General features: G+C 36.5%; 1 protein-coding gene across 2 annotated transcripts; it reads left to right on the top strand.

Annotated features, from left to right (window-relative positions):
• Positions 1-4,763: 4,763 nt before the first annotated feature.
• LOC141642671 (calmodulin-binding protein 60 B-like) lies at positions 4,764-9,733 on the top strand. Of its 2 annotated transcripts, XM_074451532.1 has the most exons (9): positions 4,764-4,955; positions 5,268-5,401; positions 6,041-6,116; positions 6,216-6,274; positions 6,415-6,911; positions 7,070-7,230; positions 7,307-7,510; positions 7,772-8,003; positions 8,556-9,733. In XM_074451532.1, the coding sequence occupies exons 2-9, from the start codon at positions 5,277-5,279 to the stop codon at positions 9,113-9,115; spliced, it is 1,914 nt and encodes a 637-aa protein (XP_074307633.1). In that variant the 5' UTR covers positions 4,764-4,955; positions 5,268-5,276; the 3' UTR covers positions 9,116-9,733. The 2 variants fall into 2 exon arrangements, with proteins under 2 accessions (XP_074307633.1, XP_074307632.1); XM_074451531.1 differs by having other exon boundaries at positions 4,764-5,401.
• Positions 9,734-11,238: the final 1,505 nt, after the last annotated feature.

Raw genomic sequence — 11,238 nt, 5'->3', positions numbered from 1 at the left:
GACTCCGAACATCTCTAATCGTTTCGAGACCCTTACCGAGACGAAACCGGCCGATCTAAAACGATCCGGTCGAAAGCATTTTTACGCCGCCGAGCGTGGCTTTCAAAAATACCGTTGTACGTCCACAGATCGAAGTGGGCTCGCAGGTGGGCCGTGTCCACACAAACAGAAGACGAAGGAAGAAGAAAGGAAGCAGGAACTGCGGCAGCCTCAGGAATAGGCGCAGCAGGTGCTGCGTCCCTTCGAAGAGGCGCAGCAGTTCCTGCGCCCTTTCTCGACGTTTGTCTCCTAATAATCCGTAAAAAGGGTTTAAAACAAGGTTTTATAAATCGGTTTTAAGTGTGTTTTCGACATAGATCTTACAATAATGATTACAAAAATAAAGAACAATAATTAAAAGAAGGATTTACACCCTCAGACTTACATGTTTGACGAAACGAGATGAACTAAGTAAATGTTTAGTAATGCTCGACTCGAATGTACGACGAAAGTGCCCTCTTGGAGGAATTAAACAGATTGATTAAGTTGATTGATTGTGGAGTTGGTCAAATTGGTCGGTCATGCAAAACGAGGTTGGTACTCAGAAGGATCCGAGCTTACGTGGTCGAAAGTTCAAGCACGTAGACGCCAAAAAGTAAGAATGTGGTCTAGAATGCAAAGGGAGAAGAGAAGGGCGGACACTCGCGTGAGAACTATGTGAGACCGAAGGTCTCTATTTATACTAATCACACGACGGAAATTAGGGTTTTCGGAGAAACTTTGGAAGTGAATCTCGAAAAGATACGAAAAATACGCAGAAAAGGACTGAGGAAGAGGCGCAGCAAGCACTGCGTCTCTTGGAAGAGCCGCAGCACCTGCTGCGTCTTTTCCTCAGTGGTTTCCTCCTGCAGAAGAAAGATTTCCCTGTTTCTATTATGGAATAGCGGATTAATCTTATTTCCTTAATATTTTATATGATAATTTCGGGATATATTTTACCAAAGATTAAAGGATTGGAAAATATATGGAATAGAAATATCCGGAACATTCTAGAACATTCTGACTCGGCATTTTAAACGGTTATTAGAAAATGAAGACGGTTTTTGACCCGAACTCAAAATGTACTCTAATTACTGCCAAAACGACCGTATCGGCGCGTAGATGACGACTATGAGGTAGACACAAGTGTTTGAGCGATCACTTGACGATAAACTTACGAACGGTCACAAATCGTTCCGTGTACCAAACATGCGGCCCAATCATCATCGGGTGGTTTGCGGGAGGTGCAGAAATGAGGTATCTACAGAGCTCTCACTTTAACTGAGGCTTGGACAAGGCGAAAGTCAAAGTATAGCCATCAGGTTGCAGAGGAACAAGTGCATGATGGATATGAGGCTGGATATATGACCATGAGAAAGTGATGGTTACGTACTTACATACCATTGATATTTGCGTAGAATTGATCATATTTGGTTACATATCCAGATGGAGGTGAAGAGTGGAAATGGATCCTCTCCATTTCCTTTCTCTCCATTTCCTCTCACAATCTCCTTCAATAATAATTTCTTCTCTCACCCTCATTTGCCTTTATTTTTATGCGTAAATTTAGAACCGTTAGATGACATCAAGATACGATCCGGGCCATTAATAGGTACTTGCCTCTCCATTTCTTTTGAGGAAATGGAGAGGAAATGAGCTCGTGAAGAGTAGAGTCATGCTGAAGATTGACAGTCTTGTTGAGTTAATTGATCATAATAGTTGGTTACATAGCATTGATATTTGCGTTTAATATTGTTTTATATAGCTAATTGTTTGGATGAAACTGGAAGTGTTGTAATTTAAATGTTAAGATTAATAAAAACCCACTTTTTACCCAAAAAAAAATCAAAAAAAAAAAACTTTTTATTGCCATTAAGCTATAACTTGTGAAATAGAGTAAAATGATGGCTCTTCCTAAACAATAAAATAATAATAATTTCTAAATCACTCTAAATGTGAGTAGTTTAATGTATCCGTCTAAATTTTCAATTTCTACTTTAACCTATACTTAAAAAGCTTTAATTTAACACAAATTCTCGTTATTTTTGCCTTAAATTTAAAAGTTAAAACAGGTTAAATAGGAGAAATAGGACACGGGCAAAGCTCCTAGGCACTAGTAAAACAAGTACTGTATATTATTTAACTCATTTTAGTCTTAAGACGAATAGATCCGTCTTTAAAATGACCAATTTCTAGTCTAAATGTTGGGACATAAATCAATTGGTCTTTCTTGTGATGGGTCACAAATTGTGAGAGACAAAATATGACTATTTTATGATAAAACTTAACCATCCATAGATTGTTATTTATCAACTAAAGATTTCATTTTATAATAAAAAATGTCACATTTCTCACAAATGAGGAATTTGTGGACATAAATAAGAGAATCACAAATTCTCTTATGCGGCCGTCGTATGTATGACTAGGAGAAAGTGAACATTTTTTATTATTTAAAAAAGTCATTTTTTCAAAGTATTCACTATTTAACTAAAAATGATTGAAAAATTCTTAGGACTTTCAAGAGTGACTAGGAGAAAGTGACCATTAATATTTCATCTCTAATCAATAAGAAATCTTCATGTTAATATTGTTCTTATATTTACCTTTATATTTATAACTTTTAAATGGACATAAAAAGTTCTTACTCCATTAGTTAGAGATGACACGTTAATGGTTTTCCTGGAGAACCTAATAATTGTTCAAAATGATTTTCAGTTTTTCAAAAAAATAATAATTGATTTTCAGTTACCAAAAAGTGGTCACTTAAAAAAACAGTAGGTCTCATGACCGTCTCCCATTAATTTATTGGAAAATATAATAGGAAAAGAGAAATTCAGTGGATTTGTACCCTATCATGTTAGAAGTCTCTCAATAAGTCAATAAGGCTGTGAAGTTTTTCATAAAAAAAAAAAAAAAAAAAAAAAAAAAAAAAGTTGTAAAAAAGAATTACTGTAGGAGAGTGTCATTCCAGAAATGGCGGCAGATGGGCAATAATGGGCAGAAAAACTCCAGTACTAAAACACGTGCATGCATCCTTGTAATCAGCAGACCCATGTCAGAATTTCACGTATTTTAACTGTTCCAACTCATCATCTTGCTTTTCCTACAAAAAGCCCCAACATCAAAAAGAATGAACATGACTTGTCAAACTCCACCTTTCCCTACTTCAACCTTACTACGAAGTATTTTTTTTTTATTACTAACTAAATTTATTACTGTCATCTTAAATTAAATATTCTTGTTTAATACAGTAGAATATTCTTCTATTTGAGTGTATCACTATCCTTATATATTCCTGAATTTTGATATTATAATTACTTGTACTAAAGTATGATAGTATGAAATTTTAGTAAGAGTGGTATAGACATTTCCCATTAATTGATGGACTAAACCTTTGGTCCATTAGAGATTTAGAGGAGCCACATACGATATACTATTAGAAAATCTAGGGTTTAGTAGTGACGACTACATCACGCTCTCCATAATCATATCATATACCGAGTTGCAAATTGCAATCACTAAAAAGATAATTGTGCGGGCTATGAATAATTCATAATCCACCACTTACTCGCTTACTCCTATTCTTAATTACCATTCTATCATCCCTATGCATTCAGCGGTTTTAGCACGGAGTCAGGACAGAACTATAACAACCCGACCCACAACCGTCGTAATACAAGCCTAATAAGATGGAATGCATACATTTGGGCCATTATTTATCCTCATTTAAGCCCAAAAGCACAAGGTCTTATTGCTAAGGGTGGGTGGAAAACTGAAAACCTCTATAAACATATCACAAGCCTCTTATTTCCGATGTGAAACAACTTTCGTCTCTCAATCTGTTGGAATGTTAAAGGAACTTGCCTAGTAGCAAAGACCAACACTTACAATTTGACTCGGCCCGTGTTCAGCTCGGCACAACCTGGTTTCGAGTCCACCCCACCAGGCCCGACCCGCTCCTACTCTGGGTCGGCTCTAAGACCACTCTCATCAGGCCCGATCCACCCTCAACCTTGAACCCGAGCCGATTTCGGGTTCATTTAGCCAAACACGGCGCATCTGTCACTCCTACTCAGAATCAATAATTACACAAAGACAACCTCGACAATTGACAACTCATCTAACAAGACAACCTCTTTTTTTTTTTTTTTTGACTACCAAACAAGACCAAAAAAAAGTGAATAAAATGAGCTAAAGAAGCCTTGAAAACTCCATACAAGAACACAATACTTCCTCCATTCAACTTCACTCTACCTATTTCTATTTTTTATACTATTCACAAATGCACATTCAATCTCGATTTTCTCTCAATACATAAGTGAAAATATATTCATGTGTGATCTTGTTTGATTCGTCTTTACGAGTACATTAAAAATATCAAACTTTTATAATTTTTGCAAATACGTAGCTAACGATATTGACCGCGTAAAATACGCGTTGACGAATGTGAAAAAAGCAAAGTGGTAGAGTGGAGTTGAATGGAGGAAGTACAATACAATACATTCTACTTGATTGTGTACTATAAAAACAAGGGTTCTCACAAATTCACGGGGTGAATGTATGGAGCCACGGATGTTCCAAACATAAATGCCCCTAAAAGAGTGCTTTGTGGGCCCTACACATAATGCTGCAATACATAAGAAAGGATGATTTAGGCATATGGCTTATATTTCCCGTGGATTGGTCTATGCATCCCGCGGAAATATGAGCACCCTAAAAACAAATAAATCTCAAGCATTAAAACCGCGTTTTCTCGCTTCATTTGATTCATTTTCATTATAAAAGTGTACAAATAAGGCGTCAGTCAGTATTGCAACGAAAATTCCCAGACGTTTCCTTGAAAAATTCACCTTTCCGACAAAAAAAAAAAAAAAAAGAAATCCCACCATATAAATCATCACTCATTTTACTCTCTCTGTCTCAAACATACATCAAAGGTGTTTGCTTTTCCCGCTCAACTTTGCAAATTTCTGTTAAATTTAGTTTGTGGGTACCATGTTAATTTATTTTAGTGGGTCGTTTTGTGCTTTACAAATTAAGTGACACAAAATATTTATTTATTTATTTATTTATTTGGGTCTCATTTTTATTCATTTCTTGTATTGGGTAAGTCAGATTTTCGGTCAATTTTAAAAAATTTAATTGGGTTTCAATTTCTTTTGTAGTTGTTGGGTAAGTAAAATTGTTTGAGTGGTTTTGGTAGATCTGGTTATAATAAAGTTTGAATATTTGTGAGAAAAACAATGCAGACAAGATATATGGAAACATCAAATAGTATGAGTGGAAGAGAAAAGAGACCTTTGGATTCAAATTATACTTCTGATAATGATGATGTTGATGATGATGATACTCAACCTGATCGAAAACGACCTGCTTTAGCTAGGTTCATTTCTCCTACCTTCCTCTTCTTTTCTTTAATTATGTAAAAATGTAAACTATTGATTGAGACGGATGAAGTTATACCGATTATTAATTATTCAAATTGTTTTGTAAAGTTGTCAGCTTCAATTTTGTTGGGTATGTATTACCATTTTATTAATTTATTTATTGTGGAAAATCAGTAATGGCCACTTACTTATACTAATTACTAACAGTGTTTGATTTAATTTTTCCTGATTATAGGTTACTTCAGCAATTCTATTGTACGACGGTCTTTATTCGATATTGTGGGGACTTACTAATAATGTACTGAGATAGTATAACTTTGTTTTTAATTGTCTCATTTGTGAATTAACTATGCAATGGTCAGATAAATAAATTGTCCACAAATCAATAATGTAACATGTTTCCCTTCACAACTGAAAATTCTTTTTTTCTCTGAATGATTCAAGCTTTTGAATTGTATCAATATAGGAAGTATGATCTGTGCCTATTTGATGATGTATTGATGTTGTGTAATATTAGGATTTATTTAGTCTTTCGGTCGGTAACTTGATGATACTGAGTAGGTTGTTTGTGCTGATATGCATCAATAATTGTGTGATTTTTTGTATTACATCATCTGTATTTGGTTGTTATGCAGTGTGATTGTTGAAGCGCTTAAGGTCGATAGTCTGCAAAGGCTTTGCTCGTCCTTGGAACCCATTCTTCGAAGAGTTGTAAGATTATTAAACCTGTTTATGATTCTTCTTTATAGACAACATTATAGTAACCATTTTAAGTAGATTAAACGACTGATTTTGATAAATGGTGAGCAGGTAAGTGAGGAAGTGGAACGTGCTTTGGCGAAACTAGGGCCTGCTAGACTTGTTGGAAGGTACAATTTGCCACATATATTTTACTCTTGTATCCACTTGAAGATGACATCTGAATCGAAGGCATTGGTTGGAGGCATTGGAGGCTTAGGATTATTTGTGACAACTAATTATAATCAATAAATTTTGTTGAATATTCCAGGTCCTCTCCCAAGAGGATAGAAGCACCTGATGATGGTAGGAGTTTGCAGCTTCAATTCAGAACAAGGCTTTCTTTACCTCTTTTCACCGGTGGAAAAGTAGAAGGCGAGCAAGGGGCTGCAATCCACATTGTTTTAATAGATGCCAACACTGGGAAACTTGTCACATCGGGCCCAGAATCATATGCAAAACTGGATATCGTGGTGCTTGAAGGTGATTTCAATGATGAAGATGATACAAATTGGACCGAGGAAGACTTTGAGAGTCATCTCGTGAAAGAGCGTGAAGGAAAGAGGCCCCTCTTAACTGGGGAAGTGCAAGTGACACTGAAAGATGGTGTTGGAACTCTTGGGGAACTCACATTTACTGATAACTCAAGCTGGATTCGAAGTAGACAATTCAGATTAGGTCTTAAGGTTGCTTCAGGTCAATGTGAAGGTATCCGAATTCGTGAGGCAAAGACAGAAGCATTTACTGTCAAGGATCATAGAGGAGAATGTGAGTATCCAAACCTTTTAATTTTCTTTCTATGTATTATGCATTCTTAATGGAGCTCAAGGCTCACTATTCTTTGGTTTATGTATTTCCTTCTGTTTGGTATCTGCATGCCTCTTTCTGTCTCTCTGACAGAACCCTTTCTATTTGTCACTATATAGTGTACAAAAAGCACTACCCTCCAGCTTTGAGTGATGAAGTCTGGAGATTGGAGAAGATTGGAAAAGACGGGGCTTTTCATAAAAGGCTGACTAAAGCTGGAATAATTTCAGTTGAAGATTTCTTGCGGTTTGTTGTCAAAGATCCTCAGAGGTTACGGAATGTAAGAATGTTATACGCTCATTCTGATGGTTATTTCATCTCAATGTTTTTATCTAACCAATCTCGAGTTATCGTAGATACTTGGAAGTGGAATGTCAAATAAAATGTGGGATGCTCTTGTGGAACATGCAAAGACTTGTGTATTGAGTGGGAAGCTGTATATTTACTATTCTGAAGGTCCTCATGGTGTGGGCGTAATCTTCAATAGTGTCTATGAATTTAGTGGCCTAATTGCTGGTGGACAATACTATTCAACTGATGCCCTCTCTGATGATCAGAAGGTTAGTGTTTTATCCGTTTTAATCGCGAGATTATATTTGTTTGATTACTGCATGGCAGATGGATACTTGACTGATTGTGTCCGACACTTGAGTCTTGACACTTCGACACCTCACTGACATTATTTCCCCATAAGCTGCTTCCATTTTTTCTTTGTGGTTTAAAGAAAGGTCTTCGTCAAGGGTCTTTAAAAGAATCAACTTTTGAGGGGATTCAAATATCTTCTGTCAATTTAAGTACTGAAATTCGAGCTTGTTTGACAGATTTATGCAGATACCTTGATAAAGAAAGCATATGACAATTGGATGCATGTTGTTGAATATGATAGCAAGTCTCTTTTGAGCTTAAAACAAAACAAGAATGAAGATAATGCCGGTTTTGAAGCACCAATTACTCAGCCAAACAATTACTACAATCATCAACTGTCTTTCCAAAGTGTGCCAGTTCCTTCTGCACAAGAGCAGCCTCCTGTTCATCCTAGTCTCAAGATTGGAGGTTTAAATCCGATTTTTCAACCGCTTATTATTTATTCTGTGCTTTTAGCAAGTTTCAGTTTCTACCTTTGCTATGCTAAATAAATTGATGATCCACTAAAAAAAATGAGGAGTAATCTATGAACATAAGAAACACAGTCTATGTTGTCAAAGCCCTTATTAGTTGATTTTCTTGCACAAATTGGTACGACGAGATTTTTAATTTGTTTCAAAAAAAATCAAGGGGTAGCTAAGTTTTTTTTCTTTGAATAGGCTGTGCCCATCCCGAAATCTCTTAACTGATTTTAAAAGAGGATCGGTCGTGTGTCCCATTTGTTGTATCCTCATCTGTTTCATCTTTCTTCTTTCGACAAATCAGCTTTTAAAACAAATAAAATTGGCAATGAATGTGTTGGTTTGATGATGTAAGTATCATAAGAAGAGATTGATGGGGCTGGGGTGGGGGATTGAAATATGGGACACCAAAAGGGACACAGGATCATTAAGCGTACATTTTCGGACATTATACACTTTTGCTATTTTTTATCTTACAAACTCTCGTCTGCTTTATTAGGTCTAAGTGACGTGGTTAGCGCGAGGTACTCTACGCAATCCCATACACTGAACGCTAATGGGTCCATGCAATACAACGCCGCCTCATATATGCCCCCAAATGAATACATCGGTGCTCCTGGTGTGACCCAGCCCTCAAGCAACAATGACACACTTTCTAGTCCTCAACAATCCTTACCCGGATTCCACCCAGTTGGTACATCAAACTTCTATAGAGGTACTGATGAGTTGCTATCAGAAGAGGAGATACGCATGCGGAGTAATGAGATGCTTGAACATGGCGATATGCAACATTTGCTACGCGTTTTTGGGATGGGGGGTCAATGTCATGGTCAAAATCCTGTTGGCCAGACACTAAATCCTTACTCGTATTCAGGACCTGCTTATGCGCCTTCCCCAGAAATCAACTTTAATTTTGATGAGGATAGAGTCCGTTCTTCAGGTAAAGCTGTTGTGGGATGGCTCAAGCTCAAAGCTGCCCTTAGATGGGGAATTTTTATTAGGAAAAAAGCCGCTGAGAAACGTGCTCAACTTGTCGATCTGGATGAGACAGAGTTATAGATCTACCGAAGACCTTGTTACATCGTAAGCTTGCAAAATGATCCATCCACATACCAGAATTACTTCACTCAAATCCAAATCCAAACTCAAAGTACCCTGACCTAACCTAAAATATGACCTGACACGGAAACCCCTCGATTGACTGAGCCCGTACCCAAAGCAGAAACATGCCCCATGCTCGAAATGTGACCCGGTAACAACAGGTGAAATGAGCCGGAGTTGTAATGACCCAACTCGAGATGACTTTGGTAACTGGCGGAATGCAAGGAAATGCGGAAATATCAGAATGGTTAAAAAACAAGTACTGCTGGTCTATGCGCGCACTTGAAGTAGAGATCATTGCAGATGTGATCGATGAATGACCGACTGTTTGAGTGCTACAGGATTTGGCAGTTTGTGAGAGACTGGATTTTTGGGACACCCTTCACTGAATAAGAATGCCAGAAGTTTCTGCCTTTTTTAAAAATTCATCTTGCCCAATAAGTTTTTTAATTCATTCTACAGGTTCTTGAGTGTATTCTGTAGCATGACTTATCAGTTAACGTCTAACATAGTGAGATCTTTGTATTTATACTTTAAATGCAATATTCTTGAATGAATTCCTCGTTCGTTTCCTTAGTTCTGATCTACTTCATCGCTTGAATGGCATTGTTTTGATACTTTTTCCAGCACAATAGTACTCAAATTCTTCATTTTAACTATTTTAATGTATTGCATTTACATGGTCCATAAATTTCTACGTCCTCGTGGCGTAAGTGTGTCTTGTTGCAGGTACTCTCCTTAAGCCCAATTACCGAAGAAAAGAAAAGATATGGCATCATCAATGTGCTACTCCAGCAACTGTTTGAAGAAGCCCCGTATTTTAAGTACCACCAGCCCTAGTTTAAGTTTTTGTAATAATAATGTAGTGTTTGCACCTCACTTAGAGATGCAAGTGTGCTTCGTGTAAGGAACCTTTGTTTATGGTTGCAAAAAAAAAAAAAAAAAAAAAAAGTATTGTCTGGCATTCAACCACGTTCACTTGTTCAATACTTATGATCGTTGTCTGAGTAACATAGATATTAATTGATTGACCGACCATAAAATGTACGTCGACCTGCAATATAAACTTAAGCCTAGCTTAAGTAACATTCATAACACCACAAGAATTTATCGGTACTCATTCCGACCTGTTTTACGGGTCTACCAGCTGCCAAGACACTTGAGAAATTTTGAGTGTATATGAGGGAAAGTTGAGGGGGGGTCATTCATGAATCATGATTTATGTGTTGACAAATTATTTGTATGATCACGAGGACCACTTATAAGTTTAACCGTGATTATGAAATGACACTTGAGTCTTGACAGAGAATTTAGTACAATCTTACGTGGATGGGTTATTCCTAACATTTGGTACCACTTGTGACTTTGTCCATTGTTGTATTTTGTCACTAATGTTATCTTCTACTTTACTTCATCAAAATACATAGAATTTACAAATTTGGATTTCAAAATAAGGAAGATACTTTGATAATTACCCTTTGTATATTTAGGAAAAAAACAACGGAAAATTCACGTGGTACCTCTAAATTTCGCCATTTTGTACGTGGTACCCAACTTTTTAAGTTTGTGCACAGGGTACCCTTAAGCTTTGATTTTCAAGTATGACGCGTCCTTTTATCGTTCTTAAAATCTTCAATGGAGCATAAATCGTAGACCAGAAATCGGAATTAAACAAAATTTTTTCATACTTGATTATCTCTTCGAGATCTATAATTTTATGAAACGAAAAAGGGTTGTTCGTAAATTTAAGATCGAAATTACGGTTGATTTAAGGTTGTCGGAAAAATAAAACCCTGTAAAATGCCCGTCGACAATTTTTTTTATCTCAAATCATAGAATATGAAAAGAAAATTATTTTAGGACAAAAAAAAAGGCCGATTCCGAATTCCGATGTAGAAGTTACCCTCAATTGAAAGTTTTTGTTGAGACAAAAAGGGCATATTGTGCATGAAAATAAAATGTAAAGGGTATCATGTACACAAACTTAAAATATTGAAAACTATGTGAAAAGTGGCAAAGTTGAAGGGTACCACGTGAATTTTCCGAAAAAACAATTACAAATGTATCATGTTTGAGAATAA

The sequence above is a fragment of the Silene latifolia genome, chromosome 2 (assembly GCF_048544455.1).
Source record: "Silene latifolia isolate original U9 population chromosome 2, ASM4854445v1, whole genome shotgun sequence".
NCBI lineage: Eukaryota > Viridiplantae > Streptophyta > Magnoliopsida > Caryophyllales > Caryophyllaceae > Silene > Silene latifolia.
This window is presented reverse-complemented; position numbering and strand designations above follow the sequence as displayed.